The 12,803-nt window shown below is 51.0% G+C and overlaps 1 protein-coding gene and 1 non-coding gene across 2 annotated transcripts; both read right to left on the bottom strand.

Moving 5' to 3' along the window:
- Positions 1 to 862: 862 nt before the first annotated feature.
- Positions 863 to 10,327, bottom strand: EEF2 (eukaryotic translation elongation factor 2). Its single transcript, XM_045830989.1, has 15 exons — positions 10,177 to 10,327; positions 9,022 to 9,236; positions 8,036 to 8,217; positions 7,741 to 7,952; positions 7,039 to 7,217; positions 6,748 to 6,853; positions 6,136 to 6,249; positions 5,743 to 5,881; positions 5,389 to 5,584; positions 4,421 to 4,679; positions 3,874 to 3,981; positions 2,797 to 3,150; positions 2,283 to 2,465; positions 2,066 to 2,198; positions 863 to 1,568 (listed from the first exon to the last, which is right to left on the bottom strand). The coding sequence occupies exons 1-15, from the start codon at positions 10,177 to 10,179 to the stop codon at positions 1,375 to 1,377; spliced, it is 2,577 nt and encodes an 858-aa protein (XP_045686945.1). The 5' UTR covers positions 10,180 to 10,327; the 3' UTR covers positions 863 to 1,374.
- LOC123814254 lies at positions 7,290 to 7,354 on the bottom strand. The gene has a single exon (XR_006784875.1). It is a non-coding gene; the product is annotated as a small nucleolar RNA SNORD37 (small nucleolar RNA).
- Positions 10,328 to 12,803: the final 2,476 nt, after the last annotated feature.

Here is a 12,803-nt window from a genome sequence, read left to right as displayed (position 1 = left end):
AAGGGGTCACTGGTTTGATTCCAGGTCAGGGCACAAGCCTTGGGTTATGGGTTTTGGCCCTCGGCTGGAGCATGTGCAGGAGGCAACCGATGTTTCCCTCTTTCTTCCTCCCTCCCTTCCCCTATCTAAAGATAAAATCTTAAAAATAAAAGGTGGAAAAGCACATCTATTTCTCAAAAATCAACGAACAAAATTTTTTTATATTTCAGTTCCTTGACTCTACTGGTCCCATTTCAGGTGCTCTCTAGCCTCATGGGGCCAGTGGCTCACCCCTCTGCAGAGTGGACAGGTGAGACTGGCCCACCATCACAGCAGTTAAGTTCCATTAGATGGCCCTAGGTGGTCTGACATTTGAACTGACACTTCAGTTAGTTTTTTTAAAAGATTTTACTTATTTTTAGAAAGAGGGTAAGGGAGAGAAACATTGACATGCAAGGAAAACATTAACTAATTGCCTCTCGAATGTTCCCTACTGGGTACCTGGCTGGCAGCCCAGACATGTGCCCTGACCAGAATTGAACCAGCAACCTTTCAGTTTACAGGCCAGTGCTCAATCCACTAAGCCTTACCAGCCAGAGCTAAGGTTAAACTTTAAGAAACTTTTACTCACTGATTTTAGATAGAGGGGAGAGGAAAAGAAACATCAATTTTTGGTTCCAATTCTGCATTCACTGGTTACTTCCTGCATGCAGCCCAACAGAGGATTGAACCCACAATATTGGTGTTATCAGGATAGCACTCTAAGCAACTTAGCTATACAACCAGGGCTGCATTAATTTTTTGCATCATGGTTACCTTTGGCTGTGTGTCACACCCACCCCACCCGAGTAAATTGAAAAGGAAGTCACATGGACACACACAGTCACCACCATAATCAAATTTATTATTCCAATGGCACTAATACAGCTGGAGGTGCTCATGGTGACATTGCACAAGATTTCCTGCCTTCTAGCTTCTGTCCAAACAGAAATGTCTACCTGCTTGCTCCTTCCCCCATTCTGGGGGAAAATCCACTACGGGCCATTTACCCAAACAAACCTCTTAATGCGTTTAGTTCTTTTTTTGGACATTTGAGTTTCCCGCAGAAATGGAAAAAAATAAAAGTGTTGAGTGTACCATCCCACCTCCCCCATGAGCCAAATAAGTCCCTGTGGCCAGGGCATTTCTGTTGCTTCTGAAATCTTGAAATAAATATTGAACGAAACAGCATCAAGTGTTCATGTTGAGTGATGGCATGAAGTGGCCCCAGAACCTGCCAGGCGAGCAGCCCTGTGTCTGGACAGTCTTGAGGTGCTGGAGAATGAGGGCTGCTGTGGTTGATCGTGAGCCAGTGTGGGGGGCGGCACCTGGGTGGCAGGCTGCAGGGAGGGCAACCTACAATTTGTCCAGGAAGTTGTCCAGGGCCGGGATGCCTTCCTTCAGGCCTTTGCGCTTGCGTGTCTCGGCCACCACCTGGCTGGGGCGGCTAGTGTTGTCAAAGGGGTCCCCGGGCAGGATCTGCCAGTGGTCAAACACACACTGTGGGAAGGCCTGGCCGCCTGTGTTGGATCTCAGGTCAGCGGTGAAGCCTGTGAGGAGAAGCAGGTACAGGGCTCACTGGGCAGCCTGGCTTGGTGCCTTGGCCAATCCCTGAAGGTGGGGTCACTCAAACATACACCAGAAATAGTCCAGACAACCCAAGTCAGATCAGATGTTAAACCACCAACCCTGCTCCTCACCCCAGCCTTAACAAGTGAAGCAATGCTGCCCCAGCTAAGTCCCCACCTGCTCACTCTCAGGATGAGCCTAACCTACTTATTTCTCTGCCAGCCTCAATCTTCAAGATCTCATTGAGTCACACCCTGAGATCCTACTTCCCCCCAAAATTCAGCAATTCAGAGGTCCACGGGAAATGAGCCAAAGGTACAGGCATTTCGGAAGGGAAGCAGTTTGCAGGTAATATCCACAGCTCCCATAAGACTCACTTTGGGCCTCGCACGAGGGGGCAAGAACTGGACCAGGCTGGCTGCAGTGCCAGCAGGCAGCAGGCAACTGAGAGCTACTTAGGGGACTTAGGGTTACTTACCAAAAGACTCGTTAACGGGCAAGTAGGCCTTTACCACAAACATAGGGGTGCCAGCCACCTGGGACTCCTCAAAGACATGGCCCCGCTTTCTGTTCAGAACGCCATAGATACCACCAACCACTTGCTCTGGACACTGTCAGGCAATGAAAGATTATCAGCAGCTGCTAGGCAATACAGGGCTCAGTCGCACCAGGATGGCCAGGCCTACCAAACCTACCTGGATTTCCACAAGGTAGATGGGCTCCATGAGCCGGGGCTGGGCTGTCAGCACACTCGCATACAGGCAGCGCCGGGCTGTGGGGATGATCTGGCCACCTCCACGGTGGATAGCGTCAGCATGCAGTGTCACATCGTGGACATCAAAGCGTACACCCCGCATGTTCTCCTCACACAGTGCCCCCTGCACAGGAAGTGGGCCAAAACCACCATCAAGCTCCTGCCTGTACTGCAGCCCTCCAAGAGCGGCAACACATCAGTCACACAGCCCTGCCTATTCCAGGAACCAAATCTCTGACCACAGGGACCTAGCATGTTGCCTTGCTCAGCATTCCCAGGGTATCTTTCCCCGGGAGAGCGAACCATTGGCCTCACTTTGCTAACACAGAAATGGAGACAGGTGACCCTGAGGATCCCCCCACAAGCCTGCAGTGTTGCCCAGGCCTGTGCTAGGACCCCACTGACAAACTCTGAGGCTAATGATTTATCATCTGGACAGCCAAGTGACCCCTCACCTCCTTTGTGGCCCACTGGAAGCCAGCCACTACACTGTCCTTGATCTCGTTGAGGTACTGTACACCCTTGGTGATGTCGGTGAGGATATTGGGCCCAGTGCCATCGGGCCCAAAGCACCAAATCTTGCGGGCCTCAGCCACATCCCATTCATACTTTTCAGCCAGGTATCGGGCCCGCTGCTTGAGCTCCTGGCGGGCTGACACTTCACCCTTGTCAATGTCCTCAGCCAGGCCATCAGGGAAAGGCCGCGCCTTCATGTACAGACGGTTGTGCTTATTGGGGGACTTGGACAGGCATAGCACGTTCGACTCCTCACTGACCGTCTCGCGATAGGAGACAACTGGGTCGGATTTCTGCAAAAGGAGCATGAGGGTCAGACCTGCCTGCAGGAAGAGGTGATCACCCAGGAAAGGGGTCTCCCAAAGAGACTTGATAAACCACTGGCAGTGGGTGTAAACATCACAACCACTGGCTTGATTTGGTGGCACAAAGCCATGTATGTCTAACTTAGGCATAAACACAAGGTGTGCAGCCCTTCCCTTGAAGGGGGTTACCCACTGCCAGTAGGACTAAAAAAATCATTTATCTTGTGAAATTCTATGCAGTATTAACTAGAAAAAAACAACATGCTAATAGCAGACACTAACCTAATTCAATTTTGTCACATTTATGTAACTTTGTTACACAGGAAACATGAAAAAGCCATTAACTGAGAACAGACTTCTATGAGAGAAATGAAAAGTTTAGGAGGCTTAACAAGGAGCAAACACACATAATGAAGGCCAAAAAAAGAAACTCAAGCTCTGTGAAAAGGCGGAGAATGAAAACCAGAGTGCCAGCAGCTGGGCCTAAGACCACTAAATGCCTGCTTCTGTGTTTAGAGTATTTGGAAAGCAAATTCCTCACACTCCAACCTCAACACTGTTAAGGATGTGTGTGAACGGCTGGTTTCATAGGGAAGCCACCTCACCTGGCAGGCATGAGTGGAGATGGAGGGACTTCTTAGGCCAGCCAGGACATGGGGCCCTGCCATCTCTACATGTCCCCCTACCCTTAGTAATGGGGACATGCCTCACCTTGATAGGAATGCAGGCGTGGTCCTCCTCCAGGTCCTTCAGGCAGATCTCCAGGTGCAGCTCACCAGCTCCAGCAATGATGTGCTCCCCTGACTCCTCAATGATGCACTGAAAGGGGCCGCACATTAGCCCCTGGGCGTTGAACTCATAGAACCGCTTGGGGAACCCAGGGAATTGGGAGGGGGAGAGCAGAAGGTTCCAAGCATCCCTTCTAGCTGGAGGTTTTTGGGGAAGTTGTCAGGGCCCATGGGAGAAAGAAAGGGGTCCTGGGAAGCTTTTTGCTGGTTCTCAGCATTAACAACCTAAAAAAAAGACCCATAGTCTATAGCCAGCCTATAGAAATCCAAGACCAGCATTCTTGGATACTAAACTGCCATTTAAAAGGGCAGCAACATTGTAAGGGAAGTATGCATCTAACACACCTGACTTTACAAACAGTTCCAGTGGGAAGTCCCTTTTACGAGTAGCCACCCCATCTTCCCAGCTCAGCCACCAACAAATCAATCCTGCAGGTGGTGGTGGTGTCTCCTGCCAGGGTGCTGCCCACCTGCACCATGGGGTCTGACTTGGCCAGTCGCTTTAAACCCTCCACCAGCTTGGGCAGGTCAGCCGGGTTTTTGGCCTCCACAGCAACCCTGACGACAGGGCTCACGCTGAACTTCATCACTCGCATGTTGTGGGCGTGCTCAAAGGTGGTGATGGTGCCTGTTTTCACCAGGAACTGGTCCACACCCACCAATCCCACAATGTTACCGCAAGGCACGTCCTCGATGGGCTCCACGTAACGGCCCATCATCAAGATCGTTCTGGGGGAGACACAAAATGCATGGCTGTGATGCCAAGTCCCTGACTGCCTGCAAGACAAGCTCCCTTCCTTCTAGAGTCTGTGACCATCCCTCCTGCATTGAGTGATGGTGCCAACCCCCAGGGTGTCAGGCCTTGGCTCTACACTGTAACCCAGCAGACTGTCTCAGTAAGAATCCTAGCTCCTGTATACCCAAGACAGAATGCCACCTGCCATTCCTACACATCCCTAATGCAAGACTCCACACACCTGACACACAGCTAAGAAAAAGCAGTATGGTGTGAGCAACCACCAGTTCCTGCATAGTCAGGGCCCTGAGGAGCTGGAGACGATGCAAGTTGTCTTCCCCAGATTAGGGTTGGGGTAGGGACTGATATACAGCTGATTTTTCTGGGATCAAACCCTGCTGTGTTACAACAAACTCTGCTGCCACTGCCGGGAGTTCAGAAACGTCTGCATCCAACTCAGATCTAGGGCTCTACTCCAAGTCTTAGTTGGGGGAGAAAGAGGAACAGTGCCCTGTTTCCTGGTGTGCCTCATCCAGACAAGCCTCCCTGGGTTGTGAGGACAAAAGGAGGTGGTCGGGGAGCTCAGCACCACGTCCTGGTAGCACTTCACACAACACTCTCAATTCTTACTCCTCCTGCAACTTGGAGCAGGAGAGGGCTGGGACCAGCCTTGGGTCACAGGTAAGCTGCCAAGCACTTCACCTCTGGATTGGCTTCAGGTATAGGTCCTCCTTCTTTCCGGGTGTGTAGTTGGGCCCCATGATTCTGACCTTCAGGCCAGTGGACACCAGCCCTGAGAAGACACGGCCAAAGGCGTAGAACCGGCCTTTGTCAGAGGTCGGCACCATTTTGGAAATGTACATCATAAGTGGCCCTTTGGGGTCGCAGCTTTTAATGCCTGGAAAGTAAGAAAAGAACCTATCAGAGGAGAAAGGATGATTCCTTTGGGGGTTCAGCCTTCCAGAATCCCGAAACCCTAGTCTTGGCAATGAGCATTCCAGCCATATGGTCACTGCTCAGGGCCCTCTCTCTGGGGTTCAGGTGAACCTGACATACCCATGGCTGCCTCGTCGTCGGGGGGCCCCTCATACAAAAGCTCACAGCGGTACTTCTGGGCTGTCACGGGGGAGGGCAGGTGGATGGTGATCATCTGCAGCAGGGCATCGCCAGCAGGCAACCAGCGGCGCATCACAGCCTACAGGAGGGGACACAAAAATCAGGAGAGGGCAGCCTGGGGAAACCCTTGACCCTCAGCATCGCATGCTCATCAAGGTGGCTCAGATGTCTGGTCCTCTAGAAAGGCCGTGCAAACACCTGAAGTCTCCTGTCCACCCCTACTGGCAACTGTGCAACAGCCAGGGATACTTTCAACAGCAGAGCCAGGCCCACCACATACTCCCAGGGCAGGGAGCCCTGAAGGGGACTCTTGGGAAGACCCCCTGTACTCACCTTCAGAAGTGGTTTGCCTTCTTTGTCCTTATCTTCACTGTCCAACTTGATGTCCAGTTTTTCAATCAGTTTTGCTGTCTCCTCTTTGTTGAAAGTCATGATAGCATCAAACACCTAACGTGGGGGCAGGGGGACGGCAGAATGGGTTTAGGAACATGATGGGAAGCCTAAGGCCATGCAGAGCAGAGAGCCAGAAGGCCACAAAAATCCCCACCTTACCACAAAAGACTTGACCCCAAATGAAAATCTTGGAGATACCTCCCACTAAAATTGAAAAAAGCCTATTTTGACTTATTGACCACAAACAAGTTGTAACACAGTCACTTAACTCAAAAACAGACAATGCAATACTTCACCTTCCTGACTCAGCTCGCCTAACCCACCTCAGCCTGGGATGCTGATCCCCCCTACTGTATAGCCCTGCTTATCTTGTCAGTTGTAAAGGTGAAGCCCTAAGGACCTCACCCTCACTGTTGTGCTGTCTCATCCTCCTCGCAGCAGTCTCCTTGAACCTGGCCATGCCCAGCCCCACTGTATCTTACCACAAATGACACCAGGTCAGGCTGTAGGTCTTCCCAGAGGACACACATCCAACAGGTACATGCAGCTCACCTTGAAGATAGGGTCCAGGATAAGTTGGCAGAATGTCCGTGGCAGCTTCTTGCCATCAGGGCTGGTGGCAGACTTGCTGAATTTACCATTGGCTGGATCAAAGTACCTGGTAAAGACCCAACCCAACCAGGTTATGGAGAACCACAGTGACCTGGGTAGGCCACAGTAACATGCCTAGGCAGACTGACCCCACAGACACTTGGTAGTCCCAAGCCACATCATCAACTCCAAGTCCCTACCCACATTGCAGGTTTGTTGCAGGAGGTCCTGCTCCCACCCTGCAGGACTCACCGGTCACCCCACAGCTTCTTCATCATGTCCTCTACTTTCTTGGCCCGCTCAGCAGGCCCCAGCTGGCCCTCGCCCTTGGCAGTAAATTTGGCCACATACATCTCTGCAAACTGCTTCAGGGTGAAGGCCCAACCATGGAGACCAGACCCAAAGCCAACAGTCCCAAGGACAGGGTCAATCTGAGAACAAAAGAAAACTTATCAATGGGGACAGGCAAAAAGTGCAGCTTCCAAGTCTCTGGGTGCTGTGGGCCTCAGACATCAGATTTCTTCAACTGCTTTCAGGTCAAAGTGAAGAAATTTTAGTCATCATGTACAGGATGCCCAATTCTGCCTCCATCCCCTTCAGGAGCAAGGCAGGAAGAATAAGCAATAATCCAGAGAACATTGACCCCACCCCCAGCCTGTTTCAGCAGGCAGAGTACTCCCTACCCCATAGCCCCCTAAAAAGAACTAGATAAAGTTGGTCCCAAAGACATTCCAGCCCCCTCGTCACCTCAACATTCCTGTAAAACCTACTTTCAAGTGGTCCAAGAAGCCCCAGGGGACCCAATGTGTGGTCCCTCAGGGCAGCCCCCACAGGAGGTCACAGACTTTCCAGTCTGTGGGAAGAACACAGCCCACCCAGAGGCAGAATAGAGGGATGCAGTAGAGTAGACAGGAGCTATCAAGGGACCCCGACTACAGCTGCCGGGCAACATACCATGATGTTCCCCATGGGGCCACTCTCGCCCTCTCCGTAGGTGGAAATGATGACGTTGACGTTCTCCACAATGCGCTGGAAGGTCTGATAGAGCTCCTCAGGCTCCAGCTGCAGTTCAAGCAGAGCCCGGTCCATCTTGTTCATCATCAGCACAGGCTTGATGCGCTCCGCAATAGCCTGCCTCAGCACTGTCTCTGTCTGCACACACACGCCTGGGGTAAACAGAGGACTTTCATCAGCTGGAGGGAGGACACCCCCAGGTTCCAAACCAGGAGTAAGGAAACCTGCTGCTTACCAGATACACAGTCCACTACCACCAAGGCACCATCAGTGACACGGAGAGCAGCTGTCACCTCTGAAGAAAAGTCCACGTGCCCAGGGGAATCAATGAGATTGATAAGGAAACCAGAACCATCCTTGCTCTGCTTGATGAAGTTCAAGTCATTCTCTGAGAGCTCGTAGAAAAGGGAGATGGCCCTAAAAAGATTAGTACAGGTTGGCTGAATGAAAGACACACCTGTCCTAGTCTCCTAGTCTGCTGTGTCCTCCTGGGATTCCTGCCCAAAGGAAATCAGGATAGATGCCTGTAACTCCTAAGCAAGGGGGTGATGATGTGGTAAAAAGACCCACAGCCCAGATTGGACACTGCACTGTTTTCTCTCCCTGCATTGCTCATCCCTAGAGACAGACTTCAGACTACCCATCCAAGGGCCATCCCACCCAGAAGCCTCTCTCCACCTTCCACCTACCAGCTGTAAAGGCCTACCTGTCCAGTCCCCCACCTGGATCCACCCAAGCTCAATACACCTGATTTCAAATAGCAACTATATGACCAGAAGTCAGAGAACTACCTTCCCCGCCCTCACCAGCTGAAATGAGTCTCAGAGCAGATGAGCAAGAAGCTGACAAATTCCCAACTGAAAACAAACAGCAACTTCCGATCACTTCGCTTTAGGTTCTTACCCCCATTGACAACTGGAAGCCAGGAAACTGTCATTGGAAGAGCACCCTGTGCATGTTAAGAGCACCCTCCCAGACATTGCCAAAAGCCATTTCCACCCTGGAATGGGTTATCTCTAGGTTAAGCCTCCATCACCATGCATCTCCCAATACCTGCAGAGCTTCCTATCTCACTAGATGGAGCCACATCCTCTCAGGGCTCAAAAACAGAGACTCCTCTCCAGAATCCCCTCATGAAAGTTGAGTCTGCAGTCCATCTCTATGCCAGACTCCAGGGAGCACCTCCCCCTACTAGTTCAAAGAGCACTAGGGCTTGCTCACGTTGATTTGATGGTGATGCAACGTTCCTGCTCGTCCTTCCGAGTGTCAGTGAAGCGGGTCTCGCCAGCCCGGGCAGAGGCAATGATACCAGCCTTACACACCAGGGAGTCAGTCAGTGTGGACTTGCCATGGTCCACGTGGGCGATGACTGACATGTTCCGGATGTTGGCTTTCTTGTCCATGATGGCCCGGATCTGATCTACTGTGAAGTTCACCTGGGTGGGAGAGGGGGGGTTGAGGTTCAGGAGGGACCAGGCCTCCAGGAACCGGTTTGGCACTGTGACTTCAACTGCCAGCACCACCGCCTGGACTGGGCTGATCCTGGGGCAGCTCCCCATCTTTCTGCTGAGACCTCTTTAAAAAAGCCACTTGCCCCACCTCTCAAAACCCATACTTTTAGTTGTCATTCAGAAGTGACAACCCATTTCCTGTAGACGAGAAACGTGAGCACTCAGCTTAACAACACGGAAGGCACGAAACTCCCTCCAACCCCCCTCCCTGTTGCAACTAGGATATCGCATGCTTTGCCCAACCAAACAGCCCCTTTAAAACCCAAGGTCACCCCTCCACCTGGCAGGAAGACAAGGCCACCCAACCCTTGAAAGTCCTAAATATGTCATCCGGGCTGGTGGGAAGCCTGCGTGCTGCAAACGACCACGTCGTGGCTCCAAGGGCCAGCTTTTCGAAATTGGGAGATACGATAAACAAGCCAAACCACCCTTAGAAAAAGTGCTTGTGGATTGGGCTTTCCTCGTTTTGCCACTTCCCTATCGCCATGGCCCCTGACAGAAAATCAAATCCAAACTCCGGGCCAGTGGGTTACGTAAGGCAGCTCCCCCTCTCCCCACTGCTATGGCGGCACCCACTGTTATACCGTCTGCCACATCATCATACCCCCCAACCCCGCCTCCTTCCCAGCTCCAGCGGGGTCCGGGGGGCCGCAAGGCGGCAGCGCCCCCGGAAGCGGAGAAAGAGCTCAGCGAACACCATGGCGCAGACATGGCGGCCGCCGCTTTCCCAGCCACAGGCCCGCCAGCCCGGCCACCGCCAAGTCTCGTTCTTGTCGAAGAGGCTCCAGCACTCCAGGCCTGTCAGCGCCAGCCCCGCAGAGACCCCGCCACCGTCCCAGGCCACCAGCGTAACGGTGCTGCTTACCATGGTGGCGGATGGCGATGGATTCTCCCAGGGAGATCCGAGTGAAGGGATTCAAGCCCAGGATGCGGCGACAAGGGCGGAAGAGGACGCTGACGTCAACACCCGACATTTTATAGACCGACGCCGGTTGGGCGGATCATATGATCGCGCAGCAGGGGCGGGGCGAAGCGTCACCGCGCGCAGGCGCTTGGGCTTGCTCTCCCAGTTAACTCTTTAGGTGCCGGCGGAGCTGCTCGGGGTTATAGACAGAATAGGCGTTCTGCACCTGGATTTCCGCGGGTCAGGGGTCGGCCCGCTATCTGGGTGCACGACTCTGACATGCAATACTCAGGTTCACAAAACGAGGAGCGCCGTTTTAGCTGAGAATATTAATCATAACAACTACACCAGTTTGCAAAATGCCAAGCACATTAAAAAGCACATTACAATGTAGATTATCGGAACTAATTTTCTGGCTTTGATATTATATAAGATGATACCACTGGGAGAAGCTGGGGAAAAAGTACTCGAGACCCCTCCGTAGTATTTTTGAAACTACCTGTCTATAATTACTTTAAATAATATTTTTAAAAAGCAGCTGCTCATTACTCATTTCCACAAAGAGCTTGAGTGCCCACTAAGAACCAAGCATTGAAATAGGTGCATATATACCTATGCTAGAGGTAAATATATCGGTGAACAAAATATCTTTCTAGTTCCACCACTTTACATGTTCTTACACTAGTTATTCGGATTTCTCTGTGCCTCAGTTTCATCATCTGCACAATGGGAGTACAGTGAGCAATACTACTTAACTGTTTGGGGAGAGTAAAATGAGCTAAATGCAGGTAAAGAGATGAGCGCCATGCCTGACTCAGTTCTTAATACACGTCAGATATTTTAATTAGCTACTATTGCTATTGATAAGACATTTACTTCAGGGACTGGTTTACCAAAACTCAGGCACAGGAAGCACTTTCTTTCGGGCAGCGCAACTTCTCTGTCCATTTCACTTCCTCTCCAGGGGGAGGCGCAAGAAGACTGTTTTGCATTTGTATCCCGATCTGACCCTGAGAAACGATTGTATTTTAGATCTTTGGCTGGAGGGAACGAATCGCATTCCATTCCGTTATCTTTATTCTTTGTAAAGAGCGCAGCTCAATGCCTGGTACTCACTCAGTAGATGCTCAGTAAATACTTACATCAATAAATGATATTCTCATCAGCTCAAGTAAACCTCTATGGGTGAACCTTCCCCTAAATTCACTCTGTCCAAAGGAGAGGGACTGCAGTGCTTTTCCTTAGCGGCAAAAAGGGGGAGACGTGCGTCAGCAAAAGAAAAAAGAAAAAAAAAGATGCAAATTCGGGTGTGGACACTATAATAAACTTCTGCATTCCTCCCACTCCTCCGCCCTCGAAAATGCTTTGCACATTTTGCTTTCTAAAGTGATGTCCCAGCCCTGATTTCCTTTAATTAAAGATTGTACCCTGATCCCTGTAATTCAGTTGGTTGAGCATCCTCCGGCAAAGCAAAAGGTCGCCAGTTCCATTCCGGGTCAGGGCACATGTCTGCCTCATAGGAGAGGCAACAGATCGGTGTTTCTCACATCGATGTTTCTCTCCCTCTGTTTCTCCCTCTCTTCCCCTCTCTCTAAAAATAAATAAAATCTTTTTTAAAAAAAGATTGCTGTCTTCATCCTGCATTTAATAGAGGAAACCATTTCAGGAGCTTCTCAATGAGGGTTGGTTTTTTGGGTTTTTTTTTAGGCTGAGTGGCACAAGGAGTGGCAGCAGATGTCAATTCCACGGACACGATCTGCGGTCTTTATTTATTTCTATTGACTGATTTTGAGAGAAAGAGAGAGGTTGATTTGTTGTTACACTTATGCATTCATTGATTGAATGTGGCCTGACCTGGTATCCACCCGCATCCTTGGCGAATGGGGAAGACGCTCTAACCAACTGAACTACCGGCCACGACCACAATCTGGGGTCTTTAAACACCTACACCTGTGTTCCTAAAAATTTTTTTTGTGTTAATTTTACAAGGTAAGCACATGCGCCATTTGATCAGTTTTCAGCAATAGGTATCCAGTTTCCCACTCTTAATAAATTTCTTTCATCTTAAAATTATTTTCAATCTTTAAATGCACTGAGCACCTACTGTGTGTGCTGGATTCCGTATTAGGCACTTCGCAGCAAAGGCGAGGGGAGGGGGAGGGAGGAGGGGGAGGGGAGGGGAGGGGAGGGGAGGGGAAGGGAGGGGAAGAGGGGGGGAAGGGAGGGAAAGGGAGGGGAGGGGAAGGGAAGGGGGAAGGGAAGGGAAGGGAGGGGAGGGGAGGGGAGAAACAAGAAAAGAGGTTTCCATTGAGAGGAGGTTGAATTTCCTCTCAAATAAATAGATTACCTACTGAGAACATTTTAGTGTAAGTTGCAGAAGCCGGCGGAATTTTAGGGGGAATAGGGAAATTTAAGTTTCGCCCCACCACACACAATTACCCTTCACGGAGAGGTGTTCAGGCCCACTGCCACAGGGAAGCAGCCAGATGTTGGCTGAGGACCTCTCCTCACCGCCATCCCTAGACCTACATTTGGCAGAAGCCTGGGGAAGGCGTGGTACTTCAGCGGAGTGCAAAAGCAGCCACAGC

Source organism: Phyllostomus hastatus, unplaced genomic scaffold, assembly GCF_019186645.2.
Source record: "Phyllostomus hastatus isolate PE091 unplaced genomic scaffold, TTU_PhHast_1.1 phas_contig_159, whole genome shotgun sequence".
Taxonomy (NCBI): Eukaryota; Metazoa; Chordata; class Mammalia; order Chiroptera; family Phyllostomidae; genus Phyllostomus; species Phyllostomus hastatus.
Note: the sequence above shows the minus strand (reverse complement) of the source record. Positions and strands in the feature narration are given on the sequence as shown.

Bases quoted from the DNA above. Each gene is read 5' to 3' on its own strand.
- EEF2 (XM_045830989.1), bottom strand. The intron at 6,250-6,747 runs GTGAGCTGCATG...CCCCCACGTTAG, and splicing joins TCCTGGACCCTATCTTCAAG to GTGTTTGATGCTATCATGAC. The intron at 2,199-2,282 runs GTAGGTTTGGTA...ATTGCCTGACAG, and splicing joins TCTACCTTGTGGAAATCCAG to TGTCCAGAGCAAGTGGTTGG.